Source organism: Ursus maritimus, unplaced genomic scaffold, assembly GCF_017311325.1.
Source record: "Ursus maritimus isolate PB19 unplaced genomic scaffold, ASM1731132v1 scaffold_2, whole genome shotgun sequence".
Classification (NCBI taxonomy): Eukaryota; Metazoa; Chordata; class Mammalia; order Carnivora; family Ursidae; genus Ursus; species Ursus maritimus.
In genome coordinates, this window is record NW_024424452.1 from 7,009,732 (window position 1) to 7,028,492 (window position 18,761).

The 18,761-nt window shown below is 46.4% G+C and overlaps 1 protein-coding gene across 4 annotated transcripts in view; it reads left to right on the forward strand.

The window, feature by feature from the left end:
• The window catches only part of LOC103670106 (zinc finger protein 3), a 61,448-nt gene that overhangs the window by 15,279 nt on the left and 27,408 nt on the right, over positions 1-18,761 (forward strand). Inside the window, exon 6 of one of the 4 annotated variants that reach the window (XM_040634819.1) lies at positions 11-829. In XM_040634819.1, coding sequence (XP_040490753.1) covers positions 11-829 — 819 coding nt within the window. Of the gene's footprint in view, positions 1-10; positions 830-15,842; positions 16,101-18,761 lie in introns of those variants that run through there. The other 3 variants (XM_008698399.2, XM_008698401.2, XM_008698400.2) reach the window with 3 other exon arrangements.

Below are 18,761 nucleotides of genomic sequence, written 5' to 3' on the forward strand. Positions count from 1 at the left end.
ATTGTGTCAGGTTGTGAAAACAGGAATGAAAATGAGGAGTCAACCTCAAAGGCTGAAATCGCAGAAGACTCAGCGTCACGTGGGGAGACAGCAGGAAGATTCCAGAAAGATTTTGGAGAAAAACGTGAACAGCAGGGCAGAACAGGAGAAAGGCAGCAGAGAAACCCTGAGGAAAAAACTGGAAGAGAAAAAAGAGATCCGGGGCCAGCTACAGTCAAGGAAAAAAAAACCACCACGGGAGAGAGAGGTCCAAGGGAGAAGGGTAAAGGTTTGGGAAGAAGCTTCAGTCTGAGTTCAAACTTTAACGCCCCTGAAGAAGCGCCAACGGGAGCAAAGTCTCACAGATGTGATGAATGTGGTAAATGCTTCACGAGGAGTTCAAGCCTTATTCGCCATAAAATAATCCACACTGGAGAAAAGCCCTATGAATGTAGCGAGTGTGGGAAAGCCTTCAGTCTTAACTCAAACCTGGTCCTGCATCAGAGAATTCACACAGGAGAGAAACCTCATGAATGTAACGAGTGTGGCAAAGCCTTCAGTCACAGTTCGAATCTCATTCTCCATCAGCGAATCCACTCTGGAGAGAAACCCTATGAATGTAACGAGTGTGGGAAGGCCTTCAGCCAGAGCTCAGACCTTACTAAACATCAGAGGATCCACACGGGGGAGAAACCCTATGAATGTAGTGAATGCGGAAAAGCTTTCAACCGAAACTCGTACCTTATTTTGCATCGGAGAATTCACACCCGAGAAAAGCCCTATAAGTGCACTAAGTGCGGCAAGGCCTTCACCCGGAGCTCGACCCTCACTCTGCATCACAGGATCCACACCAGAGAGCGAACCTCCGAGTACAGCCCCGCCTCCCTCGACGCGTTCGGCGCATTCCTGAAAAGCTGTGTGTAAAGCGAGGATTCGAGGATTCGTCAACAAGCCATTTCCCCCTTTTGTTTCCAAAATTACTTCAGAGATGTGTGCCCACGGAGGGGAAAAAAAGAGGGCCTCAACAGATTAAAAGGAAAAAAATCACACTTCAGGATCCTTGTAGTTCATAAGCAGTGTTCCGCCTTTGCGTCGTCTGTGGGCACGTAATCCTTCACACGGCCCCTGCAGGGAAAAGCTAGTCCTATGGAGAATCCACACGATATTTCCATGCAAGATAAAAGCACACATACAGTCAAATGTCAAGCTTTTCAGTAATGAGGATATCTTTAAGGCGCGCTCGGACTCAGCAACCACCATGTAGAATTGAAAGATTAAGATTGGCTCTGTGAAAGCGATACCGGGGTTTTGAAGCTGCTTGCCGCAAACAAGCGCTACTTGGCCAACCTTATTTCTCAAAAACGAGGAACCGTTAAAACAAACTGCATTGGGACATGCTGCTCAAACTAGTTATATATACAGTAAGTTATATATATGATCACTGGTAGCCTGCCAAAGTTATAGAAATCTAGGACTGTGCTGATCGGTATCAAACCAAAGATTTCTAGCTCTTCCTGAAAGAGGGTATGTGCACCAGTCTACAGTTCCAAAGGATCGCAACAAATGTAGATGGTTCTATCCTCATCGCTGAGATAAATTCTCCTGACATGGCAACAATGATTCCAGACCCTTCTCTCCCTTAGCACTATCGCACTCCGAAATGCATTTCTCCACAAGTTAGCACTTGATTGATTGTAGACTGTCTTTTAATCCTCCGCCGTTTCGTTGTATGAAAGTTTCCATCACGCCCCCTCCCCAAAGAGCTGCTTCGATCATCAGGGGATCTCTATCCCTGACAGCACTGGACACAGTGCTGAACACGAAAGAGGCACTCAGTATACCTGGCTTGTACCAGGACTTCTGTGCTTACGGTAAAGCCCTGTGCGGATCATGAGCACCCGAAGTAGGGTAGCCTGGCCCAGCTTTTGAAGAGGACCTTCGGAGCCCGAGCATGCTACAGCTCCAGGGTCTGACGCTCTTTTTATCCTGAATATAAAAGAAAGCCGCTGGCTAGCTGCCTGCATAGACTCTTCTAAACACAAATCTGTGAGTAAATACCACGGAATGTCAGAAACGACTCTCTCGTCATCATCTTAAGAAAAATAGGAACTTTGACTAAGGCCGCGTCTTGACCTCTTTCTGTGGTGAAAGATCTTAGCCAGAATTCTCTTAAGTCAGCTGATGAACAACACGATCATTTAGGCACTTTCTGAATCATTTGTAACTAAATGATACAGTGCACAAGATGTGATTTTTTGTTGATTTTCAGAACAAGGAAAGGTGTAGAGTGGATTTTCCCCCCACACTTTGCAGAAGCTTTGCAAAGGCATTTGATACCATTAGCTGGCAATTACCCAACGTGTTTGTTGCTCTGGGAAGTTCACCAACAAGCTGAGGTGCGGTTGGTCGTATCATAGTTGAACTGCACAGGGTCTTTCCTGTTTCTCGTCCCTGGAGACTGAGGGGAGGCTATGAAACTGATCTTTTCCATCGTCTGTGCAGGGGGAAGCACTCGGCTGCCTAGAAGCTAATGACAGACGGTTCTCGGATACACGCACGGGAGACCCAGGTATCATTGGCAACACAGGCAGTCCTCGGGGACTTGGGTAGAGAGGTCTCTGCTCGCGAGAATGCGCAAATGATGGCGGACAGCCCTGCAGGAACTTAGACTAAGAGCAGACCCGAAGACTCTCCCCCTACCAGGAGAACCCCACATAGCATTTGAGTTTTTCCCTCAAGAGGCAACTAAAACTGTCATCCTTCCCCAGTTGTCTGCTGACCGACAACTCGAGCCCACCAGACGGCATGGCGTCCTGGGGAGCCAGAGAGGTGGGGGCAACCGTGGCCTCCGCTCCAACCAAACTACAGTTCTGCGCAGCAGTGGTTCTTCGGCCTGTCTTTACAACTGGGACCAACCACGACTGCCCTGGAGCTTCTAAGCAGTTCCATCAGTGTTGCCTGCAGACAAGAGTAAACCTGACTGGCTTTTTATAGTAAACGAAGGTGGAAGAAGTGCTGTCACGGTTTTCTTCCAAAAGTGAGCCGCAGTGGAAGCTTCACACGAAACCGCTGGTGCTCGGCGGCACAGACTTGCCCCCGGGAGGCCCTGAGAGAACAGAGGTGCTTCAGCTTGGGCACCCGTCAGAGCGCCGACTGTTCCGGAGAGGCAGCGAACTTCGGTTGGTTCCACATGGCCTTTCTTTAGCCACAGCTGCGTGCTGACATCATGCAGCCATCGTTCGTGTTCTGCAAATTCAGTCAGACACACTCCTTCAAGCAGCCATTTGAAAATGCGTTTTCTGAAGAAGCCAGGCTCCGGCCGTTGATTAAAACCATTCACGTCGCGTCCATTTATCTGCTGCCCAGTGCGAAGTGTAACTGGGTCATGGTCCGAAAGGCTTACACAGCTCATTAGCGTCGGGACATTCGGAAGTTCTTGACCGGCTAAGTCTGTTAACAGCTGAAGTACTCCGTAGTTAACCATTAGCATGCTAGTTGACCTAATGGAAGTCTTTGAAGGGTTTTTAAGAATATACCTTAAATAAACCTGCCAGGGAGAGAAGTGAAATTCTTCAGATCGTGGGGAATTTGTTCTGCTCCCGGCAGGCAAAGCTACAGCCTGAGAATATAGATCTGTGAGGCATCTCGATAGGTAAGACACTTAGTATTTTATTAAAGGCATAAAAGTGAGACTGTGCTAAATTTTTGTACAGAGAATTCGCCGTGTTTGACGTGCGTGACAGTTGACATCTCACATACATCAGAGAATTCATTCCAGAGAAGAACTTCATGAATGCGATACGTATGGCAAAGCCTTCCATCCCATCTCAGCCCTTAGCATCAGAAAGCTTACACTGTAAATAAACTTTATTAATATTGTCTGTGAGGAAAACTTTCATGTGTACCACTCATCGCTTTGGACAGAAAACGAATTCCGTCAGTATGTTCCAATCATGTAATGAATTTAAGAAACACTGCAGAGGAGGCTCAATCATAACTCCAGAGGATCCACAGAAGAAAAAAAAAATGTGGGGAAATGCTAAACAGAAGGCAAAATTGTTCATGCTGGGGACTTCTATATATTTTGTACGACCACAGTGTCAGTGTCCGTGTTTTGTACCTCTGACCCCGGTTGTTATTCTGTATATTCCCTGTAAGCAGATAATGTATTTTATTTTAATCTATTTGACAGAACACATTACTCCAAAAGAGCAAAGTTTTGGAGTAGTGAAGGGGAGGTGATGTGGGTATAGACAAAAAGTCAGTTTACAGACCTGAGGAGGGGGAAAATGAGAGAAAACCTTCATAGTTTGGTGCTTAACCAAGTCAGGAGAGGAAATTGGGAGATTCCTTAGGGGAGACAGGTTAATAGGGCTCTAAGTTGAAACAGTTCCTAGAAACGTCTGCAGCTTCCTGAGCATTTTCTCTTCAAAGCCAGAAAGTGGACCCCTTAGCTGCCAGCTCACCATTCCAGGCAAAGAAAATGGGTTCTAGGAGCTTGGGCGGGGGTGGGGGGTGGGGGGCTTCTCTGTGAATTGAGAGTGGGGAGTGCCCTGGCAAGGCCAGTGGGACCACTTAACCTGACCAGATTGTGAAAACCATAGTCCTTCCCCCACTAACTAATCTTCGTGCTTAGGAAATTTGGTGTAGCAAAGCACCAAGTTGGGCTCTTTCCTGGAAAATAGGCACGGGTGCATCCAGTTCCTTCCTGGCATGGCAGGAAGTTTTTCTGACAAGGGTGGAGAAGCATTTTGCAGTATTCCCTTTGGCTGGGCTCCTGTTTACCTTCCCTGCCCTCCACTCCCTTCCCCGATTGTTCCTTCCCCGCGACTATTGAAAGGCTTCTGAAGATTCATAGCTGTGAAGGAATTTTTTCCTCCTTTTTATCCTAGAGTTGATCACCTTTTATTCCAGGGTCTGGTCACCCTGAAGTCCCCATGGGAAGCTAGCTAACCAGGTTCACCCTACCATCCTCGTGGAAGATTCATTATGCGAATTGGAGTAACAGTATTAAAACATAGTCAAACGGTGACAGCAATACTGGGCCAGAGGAGCCATATTTTTGTGTGTCCCACTCTGAGCAACTTCTCCGAAATATTTATGAGGGGGCTGGGTTCCCCGTCTGGGAAACCAAATGAAGGTCTGCAGGTTGCGAAGTGAAACGTAGAATCAGAGAAGAGGAAATTAAGTGGTATAAATAGATCGTTTCGTAGATGTTAGAGTAGATTTTTATTTCAACTACTACTGGAGAATTCAATAAAAAGCATTATTTGAAAAGTTTTCCTAACATAGGTTTAGGTTTTGTTTTTAGAATGGACACACTACTGTACATTTAAAAACAGTTACTTATTTTGCTACTCAAATTTTTTTATTCTATCTGAAGATGAAATTATCTGTTTTACTTTTCAAAGCTTTGTAAAACAAACTTGAAGTTATAGGGAGGCTAAGCCATCTCCAATTCGACAGGTCACACAAAAGTTGGAGAAATACTTTGGACATCTCATTCGACAGAATGTCTTAACATGAGAACTGAGTTTCGTATTGTCTGGTTCTGTTTAACAGCGGATACCGCAAACCTCGTGTTTTTCTCTTTATCCTGCAACAGTGGAAGGTAAGGAGAGGCATTAGGTTGACTTCTGAACAATGTTATTGTAACAGCGTTTTTTTTCTTTAAGTCTTTTAAGATTTCTCCCCTCCATTTACGTAAAGGATCGTGGCTCACTTAAGACTTAAGTTACACAGGAGTCAGCAAAGCGAATTGGTCTTCAAGTTAAACTTTCTCCCTTCCGCAAGCACTCATTAAGCAGTGAGGCTGTTTTAAGAGACGAAGAAAAAAAATGAGACCTGTGAATGATTGAAAGGTGGCATTAAAACTCGGATGTCATTCCAGTTTCAGATTTGGGTTTTAAGTTCCTTGGGTCCAGGGAAGGGACGAGGCAGCTGCAGTCGCCCCGACTCAGGTGTGTTGCTCGCTTGCCTTCCCCCTCACCTCAGCCTCTGAACAGTTTAGGTAAGGTTTCTTTCCGCCCTAGCAAGGACAAAGCATGTTAGGCTTAGAGCTGCTTCTGCTCGTAGCAGGGCTGCTTCCGTGAGAACAAATAGATGGGGGGAGGGGGCAGCGGACAGTGATTGTGCGGGAAAATTGGTCTAAAAATAATACGAGTTTAAGGCTAAGGAGGGGGGGTGTTGCAAGCAAAATCAGCAATTATTTTAAAATGAACATATGTATTTTTATTAACTTGTAGTTAAATATAGATTATTACAACCAGGTCAACATGATAAGCCTAAATCTATATAGAGAGCTAACTCAGGCATTGTCTTGTTTATCTGTAGACTGGAGAAGACAAACCTTTCCTGTTTTGTCAGTCCCTAGTTTCTTAGTTTAGAATAAATTAGACCAAAAGAAGAAACTTGTCTTTGTATACCCGCAGAATTAAGTTATTGCTGTTGAAACCTGGCCTTTGATTTCGCTAGTCTTAGAAGAGTCCAGATGCTTGGTAGATGTTCAGTAAGTGATTTTTAAATTGAATTTGTTCATTTAAAATCCTCATTAACCTTTCTAGGAAGGCTTCTTTGAATAAATAATGGAATCTTAGAGGGCAAGTGGTTGGTTTTTTAAAAAGCTAAGGAACTCCTTTATTGGAAATAATTTGAAAACTTGATGGAGGACTGAAGTTTCCATCATGAGAAATGGCAGCAAAGTACCATTTACATGCGTTTATAGTCAGTGGTCCATTTTAGGAGGCCGGTGGTGTCTGACAAATGTTGGAGCAGATGGGGAAGGAAATTGTGGGGAATTGTGATAAATCTCTATGTCGTTTCTCTTCTGGGTCATGGTAAAACAATAAATTATCACTTCTAGGTGGCAATGTTGGCGGCGTGCGTTTTTTCTCACTCTTGGTTGCATAAATGCACACATTCCGGATGAGGCAAAAAAGCATATTTTCAAAGGTAAACACCGGACCCGCGACCCGCAGGCCCTCCTCCTTCACGGGAGCTTCGAATCCTAGGTAGCTTCTCAGAAGGAGGCCAACCAGATGAAAAACCATGGAGTAAAGTAGCTTTCAGTCATCCCCCCACCCCAAACATGATTTTCTTAGAAGATGGAACTATTAAAGTACAACCTTTAGAAACTCAGAAAAAAGTACGACCTTTGACCATTTATGAAACTCAGAGAACACTGAACATCCTAATGGTCGGCATGTGATCTGATAGTTCAGACCTTCACACGGTGACCTCTCGCCCAATAACCTGGTTTTGTGATTGCATAACAGAGTGAAACAAACTCCATTTGATTTTTTTTTTTTTTACTTTGTCTCATTTAAATAATTGATTTATTCGCCCTATTTAGAAACCAGAATCGAGGCACAGAATGTTCTATCTGCTTTGGTTTCAGGGTCCTTAAGGAACACTAACTTGTGCTCTGCTTGCTTTCCAGGGCAGCAGTGGAATAAACAATTTTTAGTGGAATACGCAGGGTTTTTTTAACTTGAAGTAAGTAAAAGGTGGCACATGTGGGGGGGAAATGTATTTTTCCTCATTGATCTTCGTAGTGCAATCCCAGTTCAGGGGAAGTTCACCTCTTCCTGGGCCACTGTCCTAGCCTGGGCCCCCCGGACAGCAGAACCTGAAGTGAGGGCTTGTGGGCAGGTGATTATTTTAGGAAGTGATTCCAGAGAACCAAAGTGAGGGACAGAGCAGGCAGAAACGGGGAGAGATCCAGTATGTTCTTGAACTTGGTTACTGCTGTGGAGGATGGGCCCTGAGGCAGATTCTGGCCCTGACCTGATAAAACCCGCCTGGGGCATGGAGAGGACTAGAACCTTACAGCAGTCCGCAGGGCACACAAGAGCCACAGGAGTCGAGGGTCAGGGTTCCTTCCAGGAGCTTCCCTCCTCACCTTTTCAGTCTGCAGTCCCGGTCAAACCTGACGGCTGCTTCCCCTGCCTCTCTTCCTGAGCCTTCATCGCAGCTGCCCGAGGGAAACATGCAGATGTGGCACCTGCCTTCTACCCTTGCCCTGCTGGAAGATCTTCGCTGCCGTAGTCTTGGGTTCCCGCTGCAGGTGTCTCCTGCTCTCCAAATCCCCAGGCTGATCATGGCTTCACGTCACTCTCAGCAGATGCCCCTCAGTGTTCCTTCCCAGCAGCCTGAGGCCACTGGGACGTGCCTCACGGTCTGGTCCGTCCTGCTCCCTGGAGCCCCTGGCCTCGCTCTCTGGTGCCTCCCCGCTCCTCCTCACCCCGAAACACCCGTTGTGCATTTCGCTAAGCACACACCTGTAGCTTTAAGGAGCGAGGCAATCTTTCGTTTGACCTTGTCCTTTCCTTTTGGCTACTAAATTCCTCTACCAAGTGGACCATGACCACTTCTCATCTCTGCTGCCGATCTCGCTCTTAAAGCTCCTGGAATTCAGCTCTTCCCCAACCACTTAAACCAAGCAGCAAAAGATCACCGGCATACGTGACAGCATTTTCTCACGCCTTCATTCTCCCTTTTCTAGAACATTTGGCCATTTTCTTGAAACTGTTGGCAGTGGCTTGTATTAGGCTGTCCTTCAGTCCCTCTCTCTCCTTCACTCATGAATAAGAACAATGAATTTTCTCTAATCCACACATCAGCTTTACAAAGATGGTTCCCTCGTCCTACAAGTGCAGAAACAGGCCCAGGAAGTGAAGCAGCTTACAAAAGAAATGGCAGAGCTGGATTTTATTGTATTTTTTTGTAAGTTTACTTATTTATTTTTAAGTAATCTCTGCACCCAACTCAGGGCTTGAATTCACAACCCCGAGATCAAGAGTCGCGTGCTTTACTGACTAAGTCAGCCAGGCGCCCCCAGAGCTGGTTTTCAGACCAAGTGTGTGACTTGTCAAGCAGCCAGGTTCTTTCCACTACTTTGTTGTCCCTTGTTCTCCTTTATGAGCTCAAGTCTCCCTTCACGAGTCACTTCCGTGATCGCACAGCTAAGTGTATGGAGCAGCCTAGCGCAACGGTTAACTGCCCACAGGCATTGTGAGTGGAGCGTTTGCCTAGGATCGAATCCATCCACCACTTACTTGCTGTGTCTTAGTGACCTCATCTGCAAAATGGGCATAGAGTTACCATAAGCATTAAATGAGTCGTTACATGTAAGGCACGTACCACAGTGCCTGACGTTTAAGTGTGCCAAAAATACTTCCTCTAGGGGCCTCTCGATCTTCTCTCCCGAATGTTTATTTACTCCTCACAAAAGTCTCACTTTTTTAAGTGAAACATGCTGGCGTGTCCTCCATCCCACAAATCCCTAAAACACACATAACCTTGAAATCAGGTCTTTGTGAAATTGGGGACCCTGGCTCTGGGCCCATTTCAGTCCCAAATTTTAGGTACAAAATTTCACACGGCCTCAGGGATTCTCTCAAGTTGCCCCCTTCCCTCAGCTGATGCGCGTTTCTTTGCAACCCCAGATCCTCCAGGGGGCCAGATGACCGCTGGAATAATGGAAACACAGGCTTAAGGGGCCTTGCTTGTCCCAAACTACCCATGTCCCTGTGCCAGTAGTCACCACTGCCCCCAAGTCTAAAGCATGGCCTCCACTCCGGATTCTTGAGCTTAGGAGGTGGTAGTCTGACTCGACCCTACCTGGGTCATCTTTATTGTGTGCCCTAACTTTGGTTCTGGATTCCACATGTTAAAAGAGAAACGGTCCAAGTGCAGGATAACAAAAGCAAAACCACCTCATATGTCCTTGATGAAGAGAAAACGCACTGGGAACTTGGTCTCTGCCCTCAAGTATCTAAAGAGGGATGCAAGAGGGATTCAATTTGTCCTGCATGATTCCAAGACATAGAAACAAAAGTCGTTTTCAACAAACATTGTCAGGCCACGCGCTAGGAATAAGGAAAGGAAAGCGATACAGCAGTGAGTGAGGCAGATAAGCGAAATGGCTCAGCCTCGCTGCTACCAGGACTCGGGACTCAGACAAATTAGGAAAAGGCATCCCTTCCTCCAGACGCTTACTCGCCTGCCTTCTGTTGGTGAGTTGTGACAACCACACAGTTCTCTGATCACTCCCTGATAAGGTGAACGGTGGTCCCTGGGGGAGTGCGGGGCACCGGCTGCACAAGCAGGAGTAGTCTCTGCAGAAGCCACGGGCAGAAGAAAGAACCTTGTGCGGGGCCGGCCAGAGCCGCATCAGTTCACTCAGGTCTGGCTGCGGGACCTCGGGCCCTGCGCTGGAAGGGAGTTTGCGTGAGGAAGGACTGGGCCACATGCCCTTCATGGTCTCCTTCTATTCTGAGAATATGCAAAATTTTCCAGCTTCTTCCAGAAACTAGGGGAACAGCTTGCAACCTGCTCTTGTAAAAGTCTTGGCAGGAAACTTTACTCTCTCTCTCTCTCTTTATTTATTTATTTATTTATTTCAGATTTATTTATTTGAGACCGCACACACTCGAGTGGGGGAGAGGGGCAGAGGGAATGGGAGAACGAATCTCAAGCAGGCTCCCTGCTGAGCACGACCCAGACTAGGGGCTCCAGGTGGGGCTCAATCTCACCACCCTGAGATCATGACGTGAGCCGAAGTCAAGGGTCAGATGCTTACCTGACCAAGCCCCCCAGGCGCCCCTACCCTCTCTTGTTAAGAAGAAGGCAGGTGGCTCTCCAGAGAAGGCAGAATTGAAAAACAAGAATCTGTGATACGTGCAGCCACATCTATCTGTGGGGAAGGGGGCATGGAAGGGGGTGGATAACATTAAACCAGAGAGGACATCAGAAATAATATTATAGCCAAGAATGTTGAAGATTACGGATCTCTTACTGTTGGTGTAGTCAGTTGCTAGTTCACTTTCGTGTGATCCAAATGCTTTAAAGTTGTCAGAGAAGGTGGGGCACCTGGCTGGCTCAGTCGGTAAAGCATGCAACTCTTGATCTCAGGGTTGTGAATTTGAGCCCCACACTGGGTGCAGACATTTCTTTTTTTTTTTAAGATTTGTTGGTTTGCTTAACAGAGAGAGAGAGAGAGGGCACAAGAAGGGGGAGCGTCAGGCAGAGAGAGAGGGAAAAGCAGACTCCCCGCTGAGCAGGGAGCTGGATGTGGGGCTCAATCCCAGGACCCTGGTATCATGACCTGAGCCAAAGGCAGACGCTTAACCAACTGAGCCACCCAGGTGTCCCTGGGTGCAGATATTTCTTAAACTTGTCTGAGAAGGTAGTGTTCTGCCCATTTTCCAGATCATCAAGTTGCGGATCTAAATCTCACAGGGCTCATTAGCCGCAGAGCCCCGGCTGTAAGCTACGGGTTGTCTAACTACATCACTCTGCTTGTATCCTCTTTGCCTTTCATTTTCTTTTTCTTTCTTTTTAAAATATTTTTTAAAAGTAAACTCTACATTCAACGTGGGGCTTGAACTCACAACCCTGAGATCGCACATTGCATGCTCTTCCAACTGAGCCAGCTGGGCACCCCTCCTTTCATTTTCTTCAGCTGAATGAATGTCTTTGCAGCTCCCCAACATGCTGTACATGCAGACTCCTTCTGGGAAATAAAAAGGCAAGTTTTCACAGCTGTAATGGGTGAGAAGTTTGCCCAGCCCTGTTCTAGGAGAGATCAAGGTATGATCACCCTCTACTGGCCAAGCATAGTGACAGCATGCTTGGCCAGTAGAACGTGAGAATGAGTAAGCAAGATCTAGAAAGGCACATTTGAGGGAGAAACATGACCCATGCTTCTGGAAGGGTCAGGAGGAAGCCAGAGCCTACAGTAACCACTGGTAGCTTTTCCCCTTCCAGATTTCTGCCACGAAGGAGAGGGAAACGCTTTTTCAAGACAAAAGACAACTGGGTAGTGCAGAGAAAGATGGGAGAGTATGGAGGTCATTTAGGAACTGTGGACCCTCCAAGGGCCCTCAAACATTTTACAGTCCAAGATTCAGTGAATGTGCCGCCCAAGTGAGTGCTTACAGTCCAAGATTCAGCAGCAACCTTCAGATGAGACCATGGAACTGTGTAGGTGATCGCTGGGACACGATACTGTTCAGATATTTTAAAGGGCTGACAAGAAGAACAACTGCATTTTGTGAGAGAAAAGGACCAATCAAGACCAGGTCAATGAGTTGAAATTGTAGGAACATAGATTTTTGTTTTAATTTATTATTTTTATTATTTTAAGATTTATTTATTTTAGAGAGAAACCAAGTGAGCAAGGGGAGGGGCAGAGGGAGAGAGAGAAACTTTAGTAGACTCCGCACTGAGCACGGAGCCCGCACAGGGCGGATCTCACCACCCTGAAATCATGAATTGAGGTGAAGCCAAGATTGGGACTCTTAACCGACTGCACCACCCAGGGGTCCCTGTTACTTTTTAAGTCATCTCTACACCCAACATGGGGCTCGAACCTACAACTTTGAGAAAAAGCGTTGCATGCTCCACCCACTGAGCCAGCCAGCTGCCCCAGATTTTTGCTTTAATTGAAAGAACTTTCAGAATTAGAACTCTCTGAAAGGAGGGAACTGTTCTCTAAATTAGTAAGCTCCCTGCCATGTAAATGGTTAGAAGCAGAGGGCTGTCAAAGAAGGAATGTTTCCATGTTACAAGAGGTTAGACTGTGGTTGCCCAAAATGACACATTCAGTTACCGTTTACTGGTCTCCGCTCTCTTCTCAGTGACCACATCTGCAATTATTTGTTTACATATCTGCCAAGAACTGTGTGTATTTTTCATTTTTTCCTTGTGCTTTTATTTACTTATTTATTTTGCGAGAGCTCAAGCGGGGGGGAGGAGCAGAGGGAGAGGGAGAGAAGCTTACGCAGACTGCACGCTCAGCAGGGAGCCTGACGTGGGGCTCCCCCTCACCACCCTGAGATCATGACCTGAGCTGAAATCTAGAGTTGGACGCTCAGCCGACTAAGCCACCCAGGCGCCCCCTTTCCTTTGCTTTTAACACAATGCCTGACACATTCTTGGTGTTTGTTGAATGAATTCACTGGGAAAAGTATGACGTTCTTAGAAATCAAAACTGCTCTGAAGAGGAAATGCAGGTGACAGATCACGGTCAGCCACCAGGCAAGGTAGCTAACTTTTCCTTTGCTCCCCTGTGGTCGTGCCATATGGTCATAGTCTTATTAACGGAAGAAAATAAAAACTCATCCTAAGTTAACTTGCTGTAATATACGATGATTTGGAAGGATAGCATATTGACCTTCCTAATGCTATTTAAAAAAATCTGTTGAGATATAGTAAGGACGCAGGATTGAATTAGAGAATCTTGATCCTACTCTCAGCTCTGCTTCTAACTAGCTCACTAATGTGCCTTGGATCAGACTTCTCCAGGCACTGGTTTCTTCATCTGAAAATAAGAGCTTAACCAGATCATCCATAAGGTCTATGTTGGCATTAATATTTTCCAACTCTGGGCCTCTTTGCTTTTTTTTTTTTTTTTTAAGATTTTCATTATTTATTTATTTGAGAGAGAGAGAGCGTGTGCACAAGCAGGGGGAGGCGTAGAGGGAAAAGGAGACAGAGAATCTCAAGCAGACTCCCGGCTGAGTGCAAAGCCCGATGTGGGGCTCCATCTCATGACACTGAGATCATGACCTGAGCCGAAATCAGGAGTTGGACGCTTAACCGACTGAACCACCCAGACACCCCTCCTTGGCTTTAGAAAGAGCAACAAGCTTGGAATCGGAAGGATTCCCTTCGAGCCCCAACATCACAGCTCACTGGTTGCCTGGCTAGGCAAAGATCGTTTTGACGAAGAGGCTGGAGAGAGCACTACCAAGGCATCAACACACATGTGGCTCATGGAATTGTGTGGGTTTCCTGGTTTTCCCAGTGATTCTGTTCCCTTCAACCATCTCTTCCTCCAGTCTAGCTCAGAGGTAGCAGAGTGCCTAAAAGCATAGGCTTTGGAGAAAGAGCCAAGTCTGAGTCTTGCCTTTCCCACAGATCACTTGTATGACCCTGGTCAAGGTCCTTACTTTTCTGCGCTGGTACTTAGTTTCCTGATCTGTAAAACAGAGATTTTAATATTGCACAGGGTAAGTATTCTCGGGACTATAGTATTTCATAGGATTGATATCATGAAGATATATGTGTGTAGTAGATTGTTTCCAAAGATAGTCACAACATTATCTCCCATCCCACATACTCTTTTGCAACGTGACCAAGAAATAGAGTCTGTCTTGTCTTCCCCTTGAATCTGGCCCAATGGCCTGTTTTAACAATCTAATGTGGTGGAAATGATGCTCTGTAACTTCCAAGGCTGGGCCCTAAACATCTGCAAGTTCTACCTTGACCTCTTAAGGAAGCCAGTGGTATCATGAGGAAGCCCAAGCAGCCACGGAGAGACCCTCACATGGAGGAGTGATGAACCCCAAGCCCACATCCCAGCTGAACTTCCAATCTGTGGGCCAGCATCAACTGCCAGCCATCCCAGCTCCTTAGTTGACACCACAGGAAGCAGGAGAACCCAGCCAAGCCACAGATTTGTGAGATCATATGAGAAATGATGATTATTGTGTTAAGTTGCTAAGTTTTGAGGTTTTTAATGCATCAATAAGGAAGGGAAACCAAGTGCTTAACAGTACCTTGCCCGTAGTAAGTGCTGTAAGGAGGTAAATGGAGGGAACGGTAACGGTGAAGGAGTGTTGTGAAAGGGTTAGAGGTCAAGGAAAAACTAACAGGGGTATAGGGCAAGCTGTATGAAGATGTTAAAGGTCCTCTAGCCCAAAAATGTGCTCTGCAATCCTCCTGAGCTCCCCATCCCCAGGGCTCTCCCACTTCTTCAAGACAGCACCAGCTGATACAGGAAGTGGCCATTTTGAGTAACTCCATTAGGAAGTCCTTCCTTATATTGAACTTTTCTAGCATTTCCATTCATTGGTCTTAGTTCTGAATTCTGGGGTCCTATAAAACAAATTTCTTTTGGAAATGACAACTCTTTACATATTTGAAAACTATGACGACTTTGTCCTTCATTCTCCCCTCTTCTCCTACCTAAAGGAAAAATTCTCGAGATTCTCTCCGGTGGGATGGTATGGTGTTCAGACCTCACACCTTCCAGTTTGCTTTTGGTGCCTCTTAACAGGTGGCAGCCAGAATCCACCCATCTTAGATGTCTGACCATGCACTGGGGGAATGAATTAATGAAAGAAGACTGACCATGTGATGAACTGGCCAGGTGGTACATGGAAGTTCACTGTCATCCTCCCTACATTTGTCTTTGAAAATTAAAATAAAAAATTTAAAAAATTTCAGTGACCCCCCCCCAAAAAGAGAGGGGGGTAAATGATACCATGTTTCTATAAAGTTATGGTGCATTTAGGCAGGGAATTTCACGTGCCTTTTGAGGGTTCAGGATCAGGCAAAAGTAAACTCAATGAAGAAAGAAACACTGAGAATCTAGTCTGAAACCTGCAGCTGAGCAGAAGCAGAGGAAGAAAAAGGCAGGCAGAGACTTCTCTAACAAGCCCCCCAGCATCAGGAGCACCTTAGAAGGCAGCCTCTGAGATTTCTGCCCAGAATTCTGTTCAGATTGATGCCCCCGTGACTCAAGTCTTACAGTGATCACTCAATCTCTGACTTCGTGGGCCAAATGTGGGGCTCCGTGTCCATAAACGTGGATCAAGTTCTCACGAAGTGACGGGCCCAGGTCACGGGCGAACCGGGCTCTGAAGTCCACGAGGGGACCCTTCCCTGGACCGGGACGTCGGGGATCGGGTGGGAGAACCGCCCAAGACTTTACCTAGTTGGCACTTCCTTGGCTAAAAAAAGGGGGGGGTGAACTAGGTCCCTGTTCCCGTAGTGGAGCGACTCCGCCAGTCCCCAAACCGCCTCGACCCCCTACGAACCCGAGACACCGAGATGCCGAGACCACTTTCCCAGTTCCTAGAGGGACCGCTATGGCCCCGTTAGACTCCCCCCGGGGGCGGGGCTCTGACGCACTTCCGACTGCGCCGGCAGCGGGGTGCATCGAGGTGTCCGAGCGCTTCGAGCGGTTTCAAATCCGGTGCGTCTCTCGATTTCTGGTTCGCGTGGCGGGCGAGAGAGGGAGCCTTGGCCGAAAGGGTTCGGGGAGGAGAACCCCCGCAGACCGGTCCCGGGAGGTCTTCAGGGAGGAGCCCCGCGCTTCTGCCCAGCCCCAGGTAATGGAGGCGCTTGCTCCCGGGAAAGCCTTTTCCTCCCCGCCTCGGGGGGTTTCACAAATGAAACTGCCTCATTCTTGTTTCAGAGCAGTTTTTCTGTGCGCTCTCTGAGCCGAGCCGTCTGTCAGTCGGACCTGGGTTGCCTTCTCTATTTCCCCGGCTCTCAACAGAAAGTCCGAACTCAGGGCTAATTGATGAGGGCTAATTGATGAGAACACGCCTGAGGGGCCTGGGGACCTGCTCTGGGAAACCGAGCCTCATTAGAAGTCCCGGGTCGCGGCTGATCCAAAGGAGGGAATAGTACCGTTGGGCTTTGTTAAGGTTAGAAAGCATGCACACAACAGGCATCTGCTCGAGTTTGGAAACGCATTTTTATCTTACCATTTATAAATAATTTGTTGAGAGAAAGGTGATCTGGTGGGTGAGGTCCTTGGAAACCTATGTTATAATAGAAACAGTTGAAAAAACTGTGAAGAAGAGAGTTGAGAAGCAAAAAGCAATTGTTTTCAGGGATTGGAAGGCTGCTATGAAGAAAGTAAGTACCGTACAGTAGAATTCTGTGCCTCAGTTACCAAATTTGCCTGCCTAGGAGTTTTCAGGTACACAATGAACGTGTTAAAGACGTTCTAGCGTTAGTTGGTAAGTACCATTCAGTTGTTAGAATCTGTGATAATTTGGCTTATTTATACCCTATCTTGTTCTGTAATGGATTTGGGGCACTTTTATAAAGTAGTATACATTTTGGGAAATGGGCATAAAAGAGGGAAGGAAAAAAAAAAGACTCTGGAAACAGGAACGATTCTCTTCTGGTTATAGTAGACTGTGAACTTATAAGCCTCTTGTGCTAAACATTCTAGGTAACCTAAAGAAGGTAGTTCACTGTGGTTGAAGACAATGGGACTTAGTAATGAAGCCTCTTGTTTTCTATCCACATGCTTTGATTTTATAAATACTTTATTAAGAAAACTTCAGAAGCCTGGGCGCCTGGCTGGCTTAGTTGATAAAACATGCAACTCTTGATCTCAAGATCATGAATTCAAGCCCCACATTGGGCATAGAGCTTACAATCAATTAGTCCATAAATTTTAAGAAAGAGAGAGAGAAAGAAAGAAAGAAGAAAGAAAAGAAAGAAAGAAAAAAAAAAATCAGAAGCCAAGACCTGGAGGGCATTCCTAAGTGAACCTTTAGGCAAACTCAGCATGACCAAATGTGAAGTAACTGGCTTTGCTCAGCAGGGAAAAATCAAGACAGAGCATTATCGGATTTTTAAGAAATCTTTGCCAGTCTGATAGGTGGAAACATTTCATTGTAGCTTTAATTCTCATATCTTTTATTATAACTAAGGTTAAGTGTCTTTTTGTGTATTTGTTATTAAGCTGAGATTTGACAGACAAATAGAAATCTGCCCTGAGAACTGAGCGTTGATGGGGCATAGGGAATGAGCAGGAGAGTGATGAGACGGTATGAGGAGGCAGAGGCCTGATTGTGACTTTTGTGTGCCAAACAGAGAAATTAATAAAATGCTTATGTGCAGATTTGTATGCTAAACCTCTGCTGATACTAGACTTACAATGTGTGAAACTTTGATTTTTCAGAGGAGGGAACTTCAGGAGCTAAGGGCAGGCCGCCCCAAGATGGGACACTTCAGCATGAGAAGTATTTTGAGTTAAACGCAGTTGAAACCCAGCAGATGCAGGAAAGGCTCTTTACGGTTCCCCTTAAGTGCCTGCCTGTACCAGAAAGAGAGCTATTCAGGAGATTCCTCTTTACCTAAAAAACCTGCATAATCGGGCACCCTTTGTTTTGCAAACATCTCCTCTCACCTTCCTGCTAGTGATCTTCCTCATCTTAGTATCCTCAGACCCCTCTCCTTAGCTCAGGTTGTTATATAAGCCTCCCTGTTTCCTCACTGCCTTCAGAATTTCACATCTTTGTGGTTCCCTGTATATACAAAGCTAAATTTGATTTTCTCCTGTTGATTTTTTTTTTAAGGTAAGCTGTATGCCAAATGTGGGGCTCAGAACCCCGAGATTAAGAGTCACATGCTCTTCTGGGCGCCTGGGTAGCGCAGTCGTTAGGCGTCTGCCTTCGGCTCAGGGCGTGATCCTGGCGTTCCGGGATCGAGTCCCACATCAGGCTCCTCGGCTGGGAGCCTGCTTCTTCCTCTCCCTCTCCCCTGCTGTGTTCCCTCTCTTGCTGGCTGTCTCTCTGTCACATAAATAAATAAAATCTTTAAAAAAAAAAAAAAAAAGAGTCACATGCTCTTCTGACTGAGCCACCCAGGTGCCCCCCATCTTTTTTTTTTTTAAGATTTTATTTATTTATTTGACAGAGAGAGAGACAGCCAGCGAGAGAGGGAACACAAGCCGGGGGAGTGGGAGAGGAAGAAGGAAGCAGGCTCCCAGTGGAGGAGCCTGATGCGGGGCTTGATCCCAGAATGCCAGGATCACGCCCTGAGCCGAAGGCAGACACTTAACGACTGAGCCACCCAGGTGCCCCCCCCCCTTTTTTTAATAAAAAACTAAATCAGTGAACTTCTGCTGGTAGCCTTTGAGCCTTGGAGTTGCCAAACTGGAAAATGGCTCATGTGACTTCAAAGGGGGACCAGATTGTCATAACACCGTCAACTAGTTGCAAGTGTTTGATAAAAGTAAAAGTAAG